At 42.3% G+C, this 21,051-nt stretch overlaps 1 protein-coding gene across 2 annotated transcripts; it reads left to right on the top strand.

The window, feature by feature from the left end:
• Window positions 1-2,111: 2,111 nt before the first annotated feature.
• Window positions 2,112-20,459, top strand: LOC106603314 (probable ribonuclease ZC3H12B). Of its 2 annotated transcripts, none has more exons than XM_014196831.2 (6): window positions 2,112-2,542; window positions 15,529-16,319; window positions 16,472-16,611; window positions 17,144-17,378; window positions 17,464-17,570; window positions 17,670-20,459. In XM_014196831.2, the coding sequence occupies exons 1-6, from the start codon at window positions 2,345-2,347 to the stop codon at window positions 19,112-19,114; spliced, it is 2,916 nt and encodes a 971-aa protein (XP_014052306.1). In that variant the 5' UTR covers window positions 2,112-2,344; the 3' UTR covers window positions 19,115-20,459. The 2 variants fall into 2 exon arrangements, with proteins under 2 accessions (XP_014052306.1, XP_014052307.1); XM_014196832.2 differs by lacking the exon at window positions 2,112-2,542 and adding an exon at window positions 9,521-9,602.
• The last annotated feature ends 592 nt before the right edge of the window (window positions 20,460-21,051 follow it).

Genomic DNA, 21,051 nt, shown 5'->3' with positions numbered 1-21,051 from the left:
CCCCAGTCGGCTCCTGACCTCTGACAAGCATGCTGTTTGCAGAGTTTGTTTACTCTACCCGGTTGGTTGGGGGTTGGAGGGTTAAATGACTAAATGTAATCAGTATTTATCCTGCCTAGTGATTACACTCCTTTATCTTATGCTATCCAGTTAGTATAGTAATCAGACAGACCAAGCATAGTCCTACATTGACATGGCAAGTCCATGAAAACCTAAACTGTGCAAGCAACCACCATAGTACATTGGATCAATATTAAAGAAGCAATCTGCAGTTCAAACTATAACAAAGTGCCACCACCCCACCCAAGCACTGTTTTCAGTAAACAGTTGCGGGATGGAGCTGGAGAAATGTAACCACTCTCGATCTCTGGATGCAAGAACAGAGTAAAACAAGGTTATATTTTGTGTTTTGATGATGTAAGACAGTTGAACTCAGCTCGTGAAGCATTAATAAGTTGTATTCTTCAAGAATCAATGGGTACATATCATTAATTTAAAAGTAACAAAATGGATGTAACAATCGCAGATTGAAAGAAAGTCTACATTGTAGCATTAAACACATCCTCCCTAAACTCCTCCTCACAATTTTTGTTTGCACTGAATGGAGAGGGGTATTCTACAAAGCAGGTTCAACGAGTTAGCCAGCTAATTTGCCTAAATTAAATTATAAAAATGTACACAGTCTAACCAATATGTGCCTCACACGCAGCCACCTGGTCCAGTCTATCAGCCATATGTAAACTATTTGATGCCTCCAGAGCACACAATGCTAATGGTCCAACAGTCTTAGATAGCCGCTACATGTACAGACACCAACTGGTCCATTCCATCCCTCAGTCTCCAATGCACACAGAACAGTTGTACACAGGTGTCACGATATGATGCGATTACACCTCTATAGACACTTTTTTTGCCACATGACACAGAAACGAGCAGGACTAAAATGGTATTTGGAAGAAAAAAAACATAGTTGATCATATTGGTGGACACTGCATCGTACAGTCATTTGTGAATCCCCACTTGTTGTACTAAGAGTTATCTATGTAGAGAGTACATACAGTACATTTTGGTAACATGTTTATTATCCACTGATTTCAGTGCTTATTTATGTGTAAATAAAATTATTTTCAGCATTTTTGTCCTAACTGATCCTATAATAATGATTCCAAACTGTCTAAAATCCCACCGTAATAAAGGTGACTAATACATAGTGTGACAATCATCCCATAGGCCTATATTGACAAAATGACTCATGACATTGTACAATTAATGCCATGGTAGAATGCTAGAACAATAGCCTTCCCATGTTTTGGGCTGCAAACAAGCTATATCTTCAGGAGATTTGGAGTTGAAGGATTTTGTGATGTATACTATCCTATATGTTTTAAAAATAGTGTCCTTGCTGGTGTGTGGGAGGGAAGGACAATCTCTTCACACAGAGGAGATTTTTTTTTATTTGTATTTTTTATTTAACCTTTATTTATATAGGCAAGTCTCTTAGCCTACTAATCGAGTAGGCCTTGTCTCTTGGAAATTAGTTTGGGCAAATGAGGAATAAGTAAATAGCATAAGAGGGCACAGCTGGGGGCTAAAAGGATGCACACATAATCAACTACCTTATGACAGTCATTAGTGTTGTTGAGACAATAACACTTTTTACATAGGACTGTAGTTGTGATACAGTAGGCCTATATAATGGGTGGGGGTAGTATTTAGTGTTCACATTATTTCTGTTATGTGAGACATGGAAAAACATTTCAGTTCAGCATGCACATCTCAGCTGAGAACAGTCTTTAGATACAATGCCTACCAAACTCAGTTATTGTAATATACTTTGATGCCACCCATGAGTCAGCCAAGTCATAGCTTACTTTTTTTCATTTTGCTGAAAATAAATAAATACATAAATAACCAACTTGAACATGCAGTTGAAACTGTCTATGTTGATCAAAGTAGCCTGGCTATATGAGTCGGTAGTGATGATCAATTCCTTCTCCAGGCATTGTCAAATCTGATCGTCTGCACAGCGGGATAGTAAAAAGACGACCTGGAACGGCACCAGATTATTTCTTTTCCGTTTCACTGGCCTGCCCGGGTGTATGACTTGTTGCTAAGATACAGACTGTGGGAGGAAGACAAAAATGATGAAGGGAGGGGATGATGAATGATATTTAGCTATAGTAGCTTGCTAGCTGTGTTTATTATTTGCTGTAATGTTCGTAGATAGACTATAATAGCTAGCTCAATTTTGAACTTTCTGAACAAGACATCATAGCTAAGGTTAATAAATTCGTTTGACGGCTGAGTGTATTATATTCGTGGATCGTTGATTTACCATAAATAAATGGTTTTGGAGCTGGCAGTGCCCGCAAATGCAGGCCCTTTGCTTCACCGCTCCATCCACCACATTGAGCGTATTTTCCGGGTGAGGGTCAGCTACGGATCCGCGGAGTCAAGCTGCGACAGCGCAAATGTCAGCACCAGCAATATCATAATAGTACGTGTCGCGGAGGGCAAGGAAGATGACTGCACCAAGGCAAAAGTAAGATAACTTTGCTGGAACGCTACTGTTAATGTTTGCTTCGTGTTTTTTAGCTAGCTAACGTTACCGGCAACGCGTTAGCCGCATAGAAGCGGTCAACTAGTTAGCTAGATAAGTCAGCTAGCAAGCTAACGTTAGTTTATCTACTCTGGACTGGTGTAGTTAGCTTTCACTGCAGGCTAGTGTTTGCTGTTAACTAGCTAGCCCCCTACTAGATTCGCTAGGCTAATATTAAACTAACGTTATTTCGCTTGTGGTGGATTTGGTAATGTATGACTAGAGCTTCATGTTTACATGTACGTTCACGTTAGTTATTGTTTTCTGGTAGGTAGGTAGCTAGCTACTAAGTTTAACTGACGTTACTGCCAACAACATTCTTAGCTAACGTTACTTTCATGAGGCGCAACATTAACTGTTTTGTGCTATAACAAGTGCTAGTTAGCTAAGTTAACTTGTTTGAGTATTTCAAAAAAAAAAGAAGACATTTTTTACAGAGCTGAAATAATGTTTCTGTTGGAAGATTTCCAGCAAACTAACTGGCTAAGTTAGTCTTTACATGTCTCAGCTACTAGCCAATGTAATCAGAATGAATAATTAACGTTAATACTGTTTAACTAGGTAGATTTGTGTTGTATGGTAAACTATGATTGTGAGTTAACGTTAGCCTAGCTACCTTTTGCAGAAATGTTGCTGAAACATAGTTTATGCAAAATAAACTATTCGAATCTAACGTTAGCTAGCTAGTTACGGTAGTTATCTAATCTTATATTATTATTATTATTAATAGTTGGTGTCTATGTAATCAGCACTATGAACACTTCTAACAAATTCCGCACACCTAATAGCTACTTCAAAATACCCCTTATTTAACCTTTTATGGGGTTTGACTTCCAGGACTTAGGCTACTCATGGTGTTGAACCGTTAATGTTGTGTGCTTCAGAACAATGTTCAGGTGTGTACCTCCATTACTGCAGCATATCTGTACTTTGCATCCTTGCTGTGGGGCCTCAGCTTGGCCAAGCATCTTAGTCCTTCTGAATGCACATGCTCCACTTGTTGCTATGATACAGGGCTGCACAAGCCTGTGCATGTGCAGTGCTTGAGTGGCCTTGCTGTGTCTCAGCCTGTGATGTGGAGGTGGAGGGAAAAAAAAGATGGGGCTTCTTTGTTGTTTCATGCTGCTCTGCTCCTCGACAGTTATGTCATTTTGTTCCAGGAAATTCCAACACATCAGTATTGTTGTGAGGTAGCTACCGGGTTTCCTGCAAATACACAAATGTCTGTGTTGACTTTGTGAGGACACCTATGCCACTTTTGTTATAGAATGGGTTAGCCTCTTCCCAATATGTTGTCTTTTTATATAATGTATAGCCTAGTTATTCTTATGGAAATAAACGACTTTGTCCTTAGGATGAAGTACTGTAGTTTCATTCATTCAATTTTCTCAAGCCAGATCTACTCCATTATCTTAGGTTTTGTGTAGTGTCCTGACTCTCACTTTCTATAATAAGAGGTGGGGAAATATGTGGGGAAATATGTAGGCTATCTAAATAAGTATTATTTAGGCTATCCAAGGTTTTAAGCTATTGTGCACATGTTTATTAGGACGTTAGCTGCATAAGGCTCATCATATTACTAAATCCAGGATTTTTACCCATTGATAGAAAAGCACAGAATAAAATAACATGTTCCTTTCCATAGAAAGACTACTAGAGATGGAAATTTCCTGTTAAGTGGTTATCAAATACCTATTCATAATGTGGAGATTAAATCTGAAAATAGGATGATGCAATCTGTACAAAACTGGGGAATGATGTAGCTATGAACTGAATTGTTTGTTTCTTGTGTGCAAATTATTACCTCTGTTTAACATTGTAATTCTCATATTTTGAGGCACGCTACGTTAATCGTGTTTGCCAGGCTGCCTAGAGAAAGATGGGCTCTGTTTTGTGTTAGTCGTGACTGCTAAAAAGCAGTTAGCTGATGACAGGGCTGTGTTGCTAGGCAACCCATGTCATGGGCTGAGCCTCTTGAAGCACGAATGGAAGTAGCTATCTACTATCTGCAAGACCTGGGGAAGTACTGCTTTCAGTAGCACATGCATTTGGTGTCCATTTTTTCTTTTTAAAGCACTTGGATCTGTATGCATATTTGGATACAAATTAATAAAGGTTTTTAAATGCTCATGTAATCTCAAATGCATTTCAGCCTTTATATTCTGTTGATTTACAATGGATAAGATTGAGCTATTCATTGTTTCATTTAGGGTCTCTCGAGTGGCGCAGCGGTCACTGCATCACAGTGCTAGAGGCGTCACAACAGACCCTGGTTTGATCCCGGGCTGTAATAGGGAGCCCTAAGGGCGGCACACAATTGGTCCAGCGTCGTCCTGGTTAGGGTTTGGCCAGTGTATGCCGTCATTGTAAATAAGAATTTGTTCTTAACTGACTTGCCTATTTAAATAAATAAAAAAATATACATTTCAATCTTTTATTTTATACAATTGCAACATTGGCACCATCATGCATTAGCTTGCACTGATCCAGCAGAGTTCTGAGACATTTTTACAACTCATTGAAACTCTTAAAATAAATACATGGGCAAATGTTGCCAAACATGATAATAATAGGGCTGCATTATGGTAGGCAGCTAATTGTTAAATAACACTTTCCATCCTTACCTTGGAAGGCCAGTGTCTCTGCGCTGATCGCCTGTGAGTGAGACAACGCTAGCTAGCCAATGGGAGCGCAGTAGAACGCCCCTCTGAATAACGGGGCGTGGTTTTGGCTTAACTGCGTTGGGAAAAAGAAAGACGCACCCAGACTATTCGCATTGCCCCCCCCCCCCTTACGCTGCTGCTGCTCTCTGTTAATATCTATAAAAAAGTAACTTTAATAACTCTACCTACATGTACATATTACCTCAACTAACCAGTGCCCCTGTATTTGGCCTCACTATTGTTATTTTACTGCTGATCTTTAATTTTTTTGTTACTTTTATTTCTTATTTTCTGTAGGTATTTTTATTAACTGCATTGTTGGTTAAGGGCTTGTAAGTATTTGACTGTTTATTCGGCACATGTAACAATTTTATTTGATTATTATATTTCAGTTTTTACTTTTCAGGGGGAGTTCAGGGGCCTTAGATTTCCTCTTTAGAGGCGTTGGGCAACATAGACTGAGGGTTGGCGGTAATCATCTGGTGCAGTTCTGAGTTCCGGTAGACCCTTGCATCATGCACTGTGCTGGGATAGGCACTAAATACACTGGTGAAAAGCATTTTGTTGTCGCATAGAATGGAACGACGATGCAGTTTGTCTCAGGGTATTCTCGGGTGGCCTTGATGACAATGTGTGTTCCGCAATGACTCCGATCACCCCAGGGAACTTGGCTGTCTTTGTGATGCCACTGATGACTTCTCGTGCTCTGGCCCTTGAGAGATGAGATACAGCTACGATCACCTTTTGGAAGCAGGCTTCAACCGTAGATTTAGAGACATCAAACCTGTTGCCGAGTCCCCTGCACAAAGGAATATAATGTATATTATGATATTATATACATTATGATGTAACTGTTATAATAACATAACGCTGAAGCAATTCAATCTTTGCCAACTAGGCCTATCAGTCATGATTTGAGATCAAATCCAAATGATGCTGCAGTAACATGCAGTTTGTCATTACCACCATAAGGCGTCAGCGCTACCATGTGCCTTTTACTACAGCGCTTTATGACAGTTGAAAGGTCATGTCAATATAATGTAAACAAGACCGATTGACCATTTAGTAGGATGGATTTCTGGTGAGTTTTATTGCAGATCGCTTGCTGTTTATTTTATAAAATATTTTGAGTAACAGTCTGGCCCTGTTAACCTGTTGTCTGAGCATTATGACAACTTTATTAAAGTGTTTGAAGTATCTACAGTTGAAGTCGGAAGTTTACATTCACTTAGGTTGGAGTCATTAAAACTCGTTTTTCAACCACTCCACACATTTCTTGCTAACAAACTATAGTTTTGGCAAGTCGGTTAGGACATCTACTTTGTGCATGACACAAGTAATTTTTCCAACAATTGTTTACAGACAGATTTTCACTTATAATTCACTGTATCACAATTCCAGTGGGTCAGAAGTTTACATACACTAAGTTGACTGTGCCTTTAAACAGCTTGGAAAATTCCAGAAAATGATGTCTTTAGAAGCTTCTGATAGGCTAATTGACATAATTTGAGTCAATTGGAGGTGTACCTGTGGATGTATTTCAAGGCCTACCTTCAAACTCAGTGCCTCTTTGCTTGACAAAATAAATCAGCCAAGACCCCAGAAAAAAAATGGTAGACCTCCACAAGTCTGGTTCATCCTTGGGAGCAATTTCCAAACGCCTGAAGGTACCACGTTCATCTGTACAAACAATAGTACGTAAGTATAAACACCATGGGACCACGCAGCCGTCATACCGCTCAGGAAGGAGACGTGTTCTGTCTCCTAGAGATGAACGTACTTTGGTGCGAAAAGTGCTGATCAATCCCAGAACAACAGCAAAGGACCTTGTGAGGACGCTGGAGGCAACGGGTACAAAAGTATCTATATCCACAGTAAAACGAGTCCTATATCGTCATACCCTGAAAGGCTGCTCAGCAAGGAAGAAGCCACTGCTCCAAAACCGCCATAAAAAAGCCAGACTACGATTTGCAACTGCACATGGGGACAAAGATTGTGCTTTTTGGAGAAATGTCCTCTGGTCTGATGAAACAAAAACAGAACTGTTTGGCCATAATGATCATCGTTATGTTTGGAGGAAAAAGGGGGAAGCTTGCAAGCCGAAGAACACCATCTCAACCGTGAAGCATGGGGGTGGCAGCGTCATGTAGTGGGGGTGCTTTGCTGCAGGAGGGACTGGTGCACTTCACAAAATAGATGGCATCATGAGGTAGGAAAATGATGGGGATATATTGAAGCAACAGCTCAAGACATCAGTCAGGAAGTTAAAGCTTGGTCGCGAATGGATCTTCCAAATGGAGAATGACCCCAAGCATATTTTCAAAGTTGTTGCAAAATGGCTTAAGGACAAAGTCAAGATATTGGAGTGGCCATCACAAAGCCCTGACCTCAATCCAATAGAACATTTGTGGGCAGAACTGAAAAGGCGTGTGCAAGCAAGGAGGCCTACAAACCTGACTCAGTTACTCCAGCTCTGTCAGGAGGAATGGGCCAAAATTCACCCAATTTATTGTCGGAAGTTTGTGGAAGGCTACCTGAAACGTTTGACCCAAGTTCAACAATTTAAATGCAATGCTACCAATACTAATTGAGTGTATGTAAACTTCTGACCCACTGGGAATGTGATGAAAGAAACAAAAGCTGAAATAAATCACTCTCTACTATTATTCTGACATTTCACATTCTTAAAATAAAGTGGTGATCCTAACTGACCTAAGACAGGGAATTTTTACTAGGATTAAATGTCAGGAATTGTGGAAAACTGAGTTGAAATGTATTTGGCTAAGGTGTATGTAAACTAAACTTCCGACTTCAACTGTAGGTCTAATTGTATGTTGTTGGTCTGTGCACGTGTATGGACTACAGTGGCTAGCTGTGATGGTTATGTTAGTTATGTTGCTTATCAATGGTGTGGTACTGTAGATTGACAACTTTGTCAAGTTCTGTACCTTTAAAAAAAAGTAACCTTTATTTAACTAGGCAAGTCAGTTAAGAACAAATTCTTATTTTACAAAAACTGCCTACCCTGGCCAAACCCTCCCCTAACCCGGACGACACTAGGCCAATTGTGCGCCTTGTGATACAGCCCGGGATCGAACCAGGGTCTGTAGTGACGCCTTTAGCACTGAGATCCAGTGCCTTAGACCGCTGCGCCACTCGGGAGCCTCTGCCACATTCATGATTATTTTAAAATGGCACCACAATATTCACCTGAATGAGTCCTTGTAACCACAGCACAATCATGAGCTTCTTGTCTGCTAGAATGAATGGCAAACGGACTGCCTGGTTGGTTATTTGGGTAGCTGTTTCCTCGCAGAGGGTTTGGAAGGTGCCCCTTTTCATTCTGATGTGCATTTTGAAGTCGTCATCAATGTACGTACAGTACCAGTCAAAAGTTTGGACACACCTAGTCATTCAAAGGTTTTTCTTTATTTTAAATATTTTCTACATTGTAGAATACTATTGAAGACATCAAAATTATGAAATAACACATGTAATCAAATCCAATTTATTTATATAGCCCTTCTTACATCAGCTGATATCACAAAGTGCTGTACAGAAACCCAGCCTAAAACCCCAAACAGCAAGCAATGCAGGTGTAGAAGCACAGTGGCTAGGAAAAACTCCCTAGAAAGGCAAAAACCTAGGAAGAAACCTAGAGAGGAACCAGGCTATGAGGGGTGGCCTCTTCTGGCTGTGCCGGGTGGAGATTATAACAGCACATGGCCTAGATGTTCAAATGTTCATAAATGACCAGCATTGTCAAATAATAATAATCATAGTAGTTGTCGAGGGTGCAACAAGTCAGTAACACAAGAGTAAGTGTTAGTTGGCTTTTTCATAGCCGATCTTTGAGAGTATCTCTACTGCTCCTGCTGTCTCTAGAGAGTTGAAAACAGCAGGTCTGGGACAGGTAGCACGTCCGGTGAATAGGTCAGGGTTCCAGCAGGTCTGGGACAACAGGTCTGGGACAGGTAGCACGTCCGGTGAACAGGTCAGGGTTCCATAGCTGCAGGCAGAACAGTTGGAACTGGAGCAGCAGCACGGCCAGGTGAACTGGGGACAGCAAGGAGTCATCAAGCCAGGTAGTCCTGAGGCATGGTCCTAGGGCTCAGGTCCTCCGAGAGAGAAAGAAAGAAAGAGAAAAAGAGAATTAGAAAGAGCATATTTAAATTCACACAGGACACCGGAAAAGACAAGAGAAATACTCCAGATGTGACAGACTGACCCTAGCCCCCCGACACATAAACTACTGCAGCATAAATACTGGAGGCTGAGACAGGAGGGGTCAGGAGACACTGTGGCCCCATCCGATGAAACCCCCGGACAGGGCCAAACAGGTAGGATATAACCCCACCCACTTTGCCAAAGCACAGCCTCCACACCGCTGTAATCATGTAATAACCAAAAATGTGTTAATCAAATCAAAATATATTATATTTGAGATTCTTCAAAGTAACCATCCTTTGCCTTGATGACAGCTTTGCACACTCTTGGCATTCTCTCAACCAGCTTTGTGAGGTAGTCACCTGGAATGCATTTATTACCTGGTATGGCAACTGCTCGGCCTCCGACCTCAAGGCACTACAGAGGGTAGGGCGTACGGCCCAGTACATCACTGGGGCCAAGCTTCCTGCCATCCAAGACCTCTATACCAGGTAGTGTCAGAGGAAGGCCCTAAAAATTGTCAAAGACACCAGCCACCCTAGTCATAGACTGTTCTTTCTGCTACCGCACAGCAAGCGGTACTGGAGCGCCAAGTCTAGGTCCAAAAGACTTAACAGCTTCTACCTCCAAGCCGTAAGACTCTTGAACGGCTAATCAAATGGACTATTTGCGTTGTCGCCCCCCCCCTTTACGCTGCTGCTATTCTCTGGTTATTATCTATGCATAGTCACTTAACTCTACGTACATGTACATATTACCTCGACTAACCTATACCCCTGCACAATGACTCTGTACCGTTACCCCCTGTGTATAGCCTCGCTACTGTTATTTTACTTCTGCTCTCTAACTATTTGCTCATTTTATTTTTTTACTTGTGTTTTTTCTTGACACAATTTCTTAACTGCATTGTTAGTTAAGGGCTTGTAAGTAAGCATTTCACTGTAAGGTCTACATCTGTTGTATTCGGCGCGTATGACAAATACATTTTTTTGATTTGACTCAATTAACAGGTGTGCCTTGTTAAAAGTTCATTTGTGGAATGTCTTTCCTTAATGCATTTGAGCCAATTAGTTGTGGCATACAGAAGATAGCCCTATTTGGTAAAAGTCAATTTTATGGCAAGAACAGCTCAATTAAGCAAAGAGAAATGACAGTCCATCATTACTTTGAGACATGGTCAGGCAACGCAAAACATTTAAGAACTTTTAAAGTTTCTTCAAGTACGTTGCAAAAACAATCATGCGCTATGATAAAACTCTTATGAGGACCACCACAGGGTTACCTCTGCTACAGAGGATAAGTTCATTAGAGTTACCAGCCTCAGAAATTGCAGGCCAAATAAATGCTTTAGAGTTAAAGTAACAAACACATCTCAACAGGAACTGTTCAGAGGAGACTGTGAATCAGGCCTTCATTGTTGAATTGCTGCAAAGAAACCACTACTAAAGGACACGAAGAAGACTTGCTTGGGCCAAGAAACACAAGCAATGGACATTAGACTGGTGGAAGTCTGTCCTTCAGTCTGAATTTGAGATTTTTGGGATGAGTTGGACCGCAGAGTGAAGGAAAAGCAGCCAACAAGTGCTCAGCATATGTGGGAACTCCTTCAAGACTGTTGGAAAAGCATTCCAGGTGAAGCTGGTTGAGAAAATGCCAAGAGTGTGCAAAGCTGTCATCAAGGCAAAGGGTGGTACTTTTAAGCAAATCAAAATATATTTTAGATTCTTCATAGTTTTTTCGGTTAGTACATGGTTACATATGTATTATTTCATAGTTTTGATGTCTCCACTATTATTTTACAATGTAGAAAATAGTACAAATCTAGAAAAACCCTTGAATAAGTAGGTGTCCAATTTTTGATTGGTACATGTATGTATGTATGTATGTATGAATGGGCAAAGCCATCTATCATGTGATACCATTCATATATAAATATGCGAAGACTCAATAGAGCAAATTAAGTTGGTTAAGATGGCGTCTCATGGTGACATAACGTGCGCAGTTTGAGCTACTCCAGGAAGTGACATTGCAGGCTAGCTGTGCTGCCCCCTCACATTGAGTAACTCAAGTTGAAGGCCGACCGGTTTACTGCCATTAGCAACTAAATTATCCTTAATGTTTTCTCTGTGTGCTTTTAATATAATTGGTTCAAGGACCTACATCTGGTGTATTTAAAGCAATTATTGGTACCAGGATTGTCTTCAAAAATGTTATTTTTTTACATGAAGATTGACCACAAATATTGCAATTTTTCTATTCGCTATAACGGGGATTCTGTTTTCTACAAACAATGCCTGCAGTAACACGGTAGGCATAATGGATCATGAGCTGTCAGATTGTAGCTAAACTCAGTTGACTCTCACAAAAGCCATCACAAAAAGAAGACGACTGGACAAAATCAAAAAGCAGCAGCCAATACTGTGTAGCACTGAGTTCAGACATAAGAGGCAAAGATGGATGGATTGAGATTCCAGAGATTGGGCAAACGGTGACCCCACACACTCAGTAAAAAAATGTCAGTTTGCAGTGGAGCAGGTAAAGTTTCTGGATCGTGTCATCAGTGCCAAGGGCATAGTGGCCGAAAATCCAAGCCATCGCTGAGATGCCAGTGCCCAAAGACATCGCAAATGTTCAATGCTTCATGGGCATAGTAAACTACGTCAGGAAGTTCTCTCCAAACATTGCAGAGCTGACAGACCCAATTAGGGACCTCCTAAAAGCTGACAAGAACTGGATGTGGGACTGTGCACAGCAAACAGTGTTTGAGAAAGTGAAAACATAACGGAGTTCTCCTGCAGTTCTTGCACAATACTGCCCTGACAAGCAGACAAGTGTCTAGATGTATCCTCATATGGACTGGACAGAGTCCTTAGTTTCCCAACTGCAACAGTCGGTTGAGTGGAAGCCCGTGGCCTTCATATCATGCATTATGATAGAGACGGAGTGCAGATACGCAGAATTTCTTTTCAGCGTATCTGGATGATCTACCTCCTTGCGTACTGTGATTCTGACCCAGGCTAATACGCTTCCCGTATCAGATCATGCACATTCCAGGCAAGAATTTGGTGCAGGCCGATGCTCTCTCGAGCTCCACTCCCGGGGGCATTTACTAAGGAAGACATGACAATGGAGAAGGACGTCAAACCTACATCAACCACATTATCCAATAGTTACCTGCAACAGACACAAATCTGAGTGAACTACAGAGAACCCAAGAAGAGGATGAGGTGTGTAAATAGTTTAAAAAAAATGAATACAGACAAGGTGGACAAACAGAAAAGCAGCCCCACCCCAACTTCAACCATGCTAGCAACACAGACAAGACCTCTTGATGGCGGATGGCTTGCTAATGAAGGGCAACAGAATAGTCAACAGTGCAACAGGAAATTCTGGAGCAAGGACATCAAGGAATGCACGGGCAGTCAGTTTGGTGGCCAAGCCTGTCTAAACCGATAATGGAGACTGAGCCAATGTAAAACTTGTGCAAAGGAAAGCTAATGCGGCAGAACCTCTGACGTGCCTCTAAATAATAATAATAATTTGGTGTGTGCTTATATTTGTCCTATTAAACACATGTATTGTGCATTATACGCGTGTGTGAATTGGAAATGTAATTCCCAACTCTCCCTGAGACATCCTCGGAGAGAAGGGTCACGACCAGGTTCAGCCATGATCAACGGTGACCCTGGTGCAATTAACCTTATAAGTGCCTTGCTGACAGACTTTTCACCTTGTCAGCTCGGAGATTCGGACTAGCGACCTTTTGGTTACTGGCCCAACACTGGCTCTACCCTCACGACCACGACAGAAAATAACTTCCAATGGAAGAAGTAGTGGTGGACTACTTCTCTCGCTACATTGAGGTAGCCACTCTGACCACAACTGTTACAGAGAGAGTGAAAGCAATCTTTGGGGGACATGGGGTCCCTGAGACCATAGTGACAGACAATGGACCCCAATTCTCATGTGACAAGTAGTCCACGTTACCCCCAGAGCAATTGCAAAGCAGAGCGGACGGTAAGAACTGTGAAGGCCTTGATGAAAATTGAGACGATCCTCACAAAGCGTTCATGGCGTACCATGCCACCCCTCTGGCTCATGGTGCGTCCCCTGCTCAGCTGCTGATGTGGCGCAACATCAGCACTCTTTTGCCAGTCAGTCCATCTCAATTCAAACCTGAGTGGCCAGACCTCAAGTCCTTTGAGAGGAAGGATAGGGATATGAAGGACAAACAAGCCGCCTGGTTCAACAGACAACGGAGAGCGCAGGAACTACCAAATCTTGTTCCAACGAGTCTGTATCAAGAAGGTCCCCAGCATTGACATGGTCAGCAGCTCGGCAGACTCTAAAATCCTACAACATCGAGATGCCAACAGGCAGCCTGAGAAGAAACAGGTCTCAGCTACATGTCATCCCACAGAGCGTCCTACCAGACAACCCCACGACCACAAGTTCTGGTTGCATCATAAGACCTCCTTTGAGGATGAACTTATAGAGACAAATGAGGGCCAGAATAACCCCTACCACAGCTTAGAGTTTCAGGTAGTCTACCCTGGCTTCTGAAAAGAAAACGAGCTCCTGAAAAATAAATTGGTTAAAGCTGCAATATGTAACGTTTTGGGCGACCTGACCAAATTCACATAGAAATGTGAGTTATAGATATGTCATTCTCATTGAAAGTGAGTCTAAGAAGTGGTAGATCTGTTTTATGTGCGCTATTTCTATGCTTCCATTCTTAAGTTTAGTTTTTGCATCTTTTACTTTGGGTTTTGTACATCAGCTTCAAACAGCTGAAAATACAATATTTTTGGTTATTGAAAATATATTTCCGTGGTACTTGCTTGTTTTGTCACAAAATGAAAATGGTCAAAATATTAGAATTTTAGCAACCAAGAAATGGTAGAGCGATTTCTGCATAGTGCACCTTTTTTAAAAATGTATTTTTTTAATTGAACCTTTTATTTAACTAGGCAAGTCAGTTAAGAACACATTCTTATTTACAATGATGGCCTACACTGGCCAAACCCGGACGACAACTGGGCCAATTGTGCCCCGCCCTATGGGACTCCCAATCACGGCCAGTTGTGATACAGCCTGGATTCGAACCAGGGTGTCTGTAGTGATGCCTCTAGCACTGAGATGCAGTGCCTTAGACCGCTGCGCCACTCGGGAGCCCAATGTATCTGCCCTGTAAAAACATTTTTATCTCAAGAGTTCCTAAAAAGTGTCTTGATTTAAATCTGTCTTTACAAAAAGGAGGACATGTAATGGTGCGCATTAATACATGTATACAGTTCTACCACCTCTCCTGTGTCTCTGTTCAGTCCTAAACTCACAGTGAAGAGAGGGAGTGAGAGCTGGCAGTAAAACAGAGAGCCCTACTTTGCAGATACTTTCATTGCAAGAATCAGGATAATGGGCATTACTGTTCACCAAATAAGGGTTTTAGAACCCAAAAATCTGCAGGAACGTTGTGTAGCCTAATCACCGGAAATTACCGACCTGCGCAATATATGCTTTGGTAAAGAGGAAGGTGATGTCAGTGTTGTCAGTGAATGTAATTTTTCGTTTTATCGTCCCAGCTCTTTCTTAACATTTATACATGCGTTAGACATTAGCGATGGGGGGAAAAATCAATTTCGGTTACATATCACAATATTATTTTGGATATATTATTACTTTGTTTCGATACTTTGACTCCACTTTTTGGCTAGGTAATGTTAGCTAGCGCTAGTCAGCTGTACCTGGGACAAAACTACTGTATTTGTCATTCTATATCTTGTTCTTGATCTTCTTTTTTAAATGGTGAGCCATCATGTTTTCAACACTTTTATTTCCATGACTGATAAACTATAATGCTCTCTCTTGTCTCTGCAGCAGACATATAGCGAGCAATATGTTTCGAAATTCAAATCGCAATAAAATCGCATGACGGAATCGCAATACATATCGCATCGGCACCTAAGTATCGTGATAATATCATATCGTGAGGTCCCTGGCAATTCCCAGCCCTATTAGGCATGCATTGAATTTTTTACATGTAGGCAGGGATGACGTTTGGCGTTTTTATCGACAATCACCCTTTTGTTTTTTTTCCAGGATTACATAGTTTCCTTAACTTCGCCAGCTCACCGAAAGAGAGAGCATCTAACGTTGGCTCAACACAAACAGCTGGTTGCACTGAAGCCAGCCATTGAGTATGACTCTCAAGCTGTGGTGGAGGTGAGGGAGCATGTGGTGGACATCTCCGGTGGCGAGAGGAACGTGATGACGGCATGGTCGATGGTGGAGAAGATCAAAATGGAGAAACACCCTTGCAGGGAAGAGGCCTCTGAGCTGACTGAGGCCCAGCAGCCCAGTGGGGAGTCGGAGGAGGGGAACAGTTCAGAGAGTGAGTCAGAGCATCAGCTGCAAGTGAACAGTGGCAGCTGTAAGAGGACGGAGCTCTTCAGTGCCACCAAGCCTCACCGTCAGCTCTGTCGCTCTCCATGCCTGGACCGGCCCAGCTTCTCCCAGAGCAGTACTCTACCAGAGCTCCGCCCTGACGACACCAAGGCCGCCGCAGTCCTCAAACAGGCCAGCGACAAGGTGTACCAAACCAAGATGGAGTTTGCCTTGAAGCTGGGATACTCCGGTGAACAGGTGGAGACAGTGCTGAACAAGTTAGGGGCTGCTGCCCTCATCAATGATATTCTGGCTGAGCTTGTGAGGCTTGGTAATAAAGGTGAACTGGAAGTTCAAGCCAGCAGTAACACAGGCACGTTAGTCTCCCGTGGAGGCCCCTGTGTCAAAGAGGCTGTCAGTCCGGAGGTGTCACTTGAAGATGATTCCGTGGATCCTTATGATAATCTCAGGCCTATTGTCATTGATGGATCGAATGTGGCAATGAGGTAAGTCTCTATTAGAATGTGGCAATGAGGTAAGTCTCATTTTGTACCTTACCTCGTGCAAAATGTGTTCTGAACCAGCTGTTTTTGAATGGCTGTACTTGAATTAACTTTACAAGCAGACCTTTTTACTATGTGGTTGTTTTGTTTTGTAGCCATGGAAACAAAGAGGTTTTCTCTTGCCTTGGTATCCAATTGGCTGTTGATTGGTTTGTGGAGAAAGGGCACAAAGACATCACAGTGTTTGTTCCTGCCTGGAGGAAAGAGCAGTCGAGACCTGACGCCCCCATTACAGGTACTAAAACTCTACTTCAATTAGCCACATTTAGACATACAAGCCCGAGATATTTTCTAAAAAGGTTGTCTTTGTTTTGGGGGGAGGGTGGGTGTGTTGTGTGTGTGAACATTGAGCTCAATTTTCCAGTGCAAAAAAAGCACCCACAGTGAGATTATTGTTACCATTTAAATAGATAATTTTAAACAATTATTTGCCTTCCCTGTAGCTCAGTTGGTAGAGCATGGTGTTTGCAACGCCAGGGTTGTGGGTTCGATTCCCATGGGGGGCCAGCACAGGGAAAAAAAATTATGAAATGTATGCATTCACTACTGTAAGTCGCTCTGGATAAGAGCGTCTGCTAAATGACTAAACATTTAAAAAAAATTGAGTTTGGATTACGTTGGACTGCAATTAAATTGTTTACAAATGTAATGGATATGAAAATCTCAATGTGTAATCACTCAAACCACAGGTACATAGGCCTACAGAGTTCTGTGTAACAATTTGTACACTGCTGTTCTTGACTGATGTTTTAACTTTCATTTCACAGACCAAGACATTTTGCGGAAGCTGGAGAAAGAAAAGATCCTAGTGTTCACCCCATCTAGAAGAGTCCAGGGGAGGAGAGTGGTGTGCTATGATGATCGCTTTATAGTGAAACTGGCCTGTGACTCTGATGGCATAATTGTGTCAAATGACAACTACAGGGACTTACAGAATGAGAAGCCGGAGTGGAAGAAGTTCATAGAGGAGCGGCTGCTGATGTACTCGTTTGTCAATGATAAGTAAGTCATCAAAGCCCTTAGTTACTTGGGTAATGAGTGTAATTAACTACACAATAACTAAGCATATTCCCGTTTTATGTTTTAGATTCATGCCACCTGATGATCCTTTGGGAAGACACGGTCCAAGTTTAGAGAATTTTCTCCGCAAGCGTCCTGTTGTTCCAGAGCACAAAAAGCAACCTTGTCCATATGGTAGGTAGTCTCAACAAATCATTATATTGTATTTTTGTGGTTGTACTGCTGATGTATATATTGTTTAATTTGTGCTCTCTTTTATATCACCTTAAACAGGGAAAAAATGCACTTATGGACATAAGTGCAAGTACTACCACCCAGAGCGTGCAAACCAGCCCCAACGGTCAGTGGCTGATGAACTGAGGGCGTTTGCCAAGTTGTCTGCTGTGAAGACAATGAGCGAGGGGGCCCTGGCCAAGTGTGGTACTGGACCCGCCACAGCTAAGGGGGAGAGTGGCTCTGAGGCTAAACGTGTGACCCCGAAGCGCCAGTCTGACCCCAGCATCCGCTCAGTCGCCTGCGAGCCAGAGGAGAGACTGTCTGCTGTCCGTAAGCCTGAGGCAAATTCTGTGCCTTCCCTTGTGTCTGCCCTCAGCGTGCCCACCATGCAGCCTGCAAAGAGCCACGCGGCTGGTGCCTTGAACACACGATCAGCCAGCAGCCCAGTACCCGGCTCTCTCCAGTTCACCCACAGCTCTCTGGAGCACATGTCTAGTGTACAGTACCCACATCCACCCATCCTAGTCACCAACAGCCATGGCGCTTCTGTCACTTACAGTGAACAGTTTCCTAAGTACGATTCTGTGAGCACAGACCACGGATACTACTCTATGCTTAGTGATTTTTCTAACATGAGCATGAGCAGCATGCACAACGTGGACAGCTTCTGTAGCATGGAGCATGAGCACGGGGTTTATCTGAGAAATCCCAGCCAGCATTGCCCTGAGCCCTGCCTCAGCCACTCTAACAGTGACTCCTTTTCCTCTTATGGGGAATTATACATGAGCTCAGTGGACAGTAGCCTGGATGAGAGCATGAAGGGACAGCAGTCTCCTGCACAGAGCAGACTCCAGGCCTTCTCCCATGGGGGGTTCCACCATGAGGCCCTGACCCGGGTGCAGAGCTATGGCCATGAGGAGCCCAAGCAAGGTCCATGCAGGAAGCAGTCCATATCCCACCTGGCACCTCATGTCCAGCACCCTGTTGTTGGGGCCCGGTCCAGCTGCCCAGGGGACTACCCCTTACCTCAGAATGTCCTCCCATCACAGTCCTCGCAGCCGGGACGCTCCCTGGGCATGACACGTATGGACAGCATCTCAGACTCCAGGCTGTACGAGAGTAACCCCATGAGGCAGCGCAGACCCCCACTGTGCCGCGAGCAGCACGCCAGCTGGGACCCGCTGCCCTGTGGCAGTGAGTCCTATGGATACCATTCGTACCCCCTGAGTAACAGCCTGATGCAGCCGTGTTGTGAGCGGGTGATGGTCCGCAGCATGCCTGACAAGATGGAGCAGATCTGGAGGTATCCGTGGGAGAACCCGCCTCAAGCTGAGCACCAGGAGCGCCATGTCATCCCAGAGCACCTTTACCAAACATACCGTAACCTCTGCAACATCTTCCCCGCTTTCGTGGTGCACTCTGTCATGGAGAAAAACCCTCATCTGACGGACCCACAACAACTCGCTGCCGTCATTGTCACGAAGCTGAGGTCTTGCCATTGAGTATTTTCATTTTATTTTTGAATCTACAATTGTCTGAATAGTATTAGTACTCTACATTTGAAGTAAGTTATTTGATTGTCATCCAAACAATTTGTCCTCATGAAATTCACTAATGTAAGCGAAAACTTTGACTGATGGTAAGATTTCGAATTTGAACGAAGTCGTCCATTTTAATACAGAGCAGAATTATTTCACTATACGTAGATCATATTGTGCATATCTGACATTGCTGTAAATACTACGTGACTTTGTTGTTTATTGTGCAATTATTATTTTGGGGTAAAAGACAGAGGGAAGTGAGTGCAAGCATACCTCAGAGCATGAACTTTCACATTTAATGGCCTTATATCTGAATGACCTCACTGCTCCAGTCATTGTTTAACGGGTTTCAATTAATATCCTAATGTAGTTGAGTTCACTCTCCTTTGCGTTTTAAATGTTAAGCACTAAGTATTTAGAATGATATATATTTTCTCAATCTCACTTTACAAAGCTACTATTTTGGTAGAACTTGCGAGTGCACGTACATAAGCAAGCCAAACTACAACTGGGAAAGATTATACTTAAAACATCTGTGCACATATAAAACACATGAAAGCCATTTAAAAGACATTTCAAAGCTGCTGAAATAATGCCAAAAATTTTGAGAATGAACCTTGTCATTATAAAGCGATCGTAGTTTTGATCCAGACAATTGATTGGGTAGTAGTGTAACATCACATCAGTGTTGTAAGACTTAACCGTTGATGTATTGTATGGCTGGCTGTGTTGATTAGTTACCTTAGTGTAACTGTTACATGGAAATGATTGGGAACACTTTTGAGCGTGTATATATATCCTTGTCTTGCACCTTGGGACCTGGCATGTGACTTGATGGCACATCCAGTGTTTAACGTGACTTATATTTGTAATTACTAAGGAACTGGTGAAGTCTCATCTGCAAAATGCTTTAAAGAAAAGCATCCGTTTCCTTATTTATGCTGAGAGACGAGCCATGTAAATGAACACGTAAAGAAAACGAATACATCTCTGAATGTTATTTGCCCAAAATATTTTTCGGGCTTTGTTGAGTTTGTTTTTTCATGAACTAAGAGCAGGCCATGTTGGGCCTCTTGTCTCTTCATGAGAAGGTGTGACACACTGCCTAAATGTTTCTTCCTGTGAAACACTCAGAAAGCGAGGCTGCCGTCAGGGTTGTTTCTGGCATTTGGCTTAAGTTTGCGTGCCTACCTTTCCCCTCACTACCTTCCCTCAAGTTTGAAAGGCTTCATAATGGTAAAGTAATAAAGACCCCCCCCCCACACGTACACTAAGTGACATAAAAGTGGGAATAGACTACTGAAATGTGAAATGTGTTGGTTATAATGTAATCTGTCACGGAATCATGTTTCTTTTCTCAGTGAGTAAAATATCATGATCTGAAATCAAGGTCTTGGGCCATATCCAATGCACATTAGTTTTTAGTTTATTTTGACATGATTCAAAAGGCACTCGCACATCTGAGCAATCTTGTTACAGGTGCATGGCAACAGTTGAAACAGGATGAATGAAAAAAGGAAACCGCACACTGTTCTTAATAGTATCACTGATATTTAATAAGCTTACGTATCGGCCTAAGCTCTGACGAAGGCCGTTAGGCCGATACGTAAGCTTATTAAATATCAGTGATACTATCAAGAACAGTGTGCGGTTTCCTTTTTTCATTCATCCAGTTTATTTTGACATGGCATGTGCATGTTTCATACTTTTGATGATAGCAGAAAGCCCCCCCCCCCCCACCCTCGCCTTTTGAATTGCCGCAAACGTCAAAGCCTAAAATGTCTAGAAATGACATTTGTTTGTTGATACAAATTGTATCTATTTCTTGATTGTAAAATATATTTATGAAATGTATATTATAAAAAATAGTTTTATTTAAGAAGAAAAAAATACAATGC

Source organism: Salmo salar, chromosome ssa04 (genome assembly GCF_905237065.1).
Source record: "Salmo salar chromosome ssa04, Ssal_v3.1, whole genome shotgun sequence".
Classification (NCBI taxonomy): Eukaryota; Metazoa; Chordata; class Actinopteri; order Salmoniformes; family Salmonidae; genus Salmo; species Salmo salar.
Note: the sequence above shows the minus strand (reverse complement) of the source record. Positions and strands in the feature narration are given on the sequence as shown.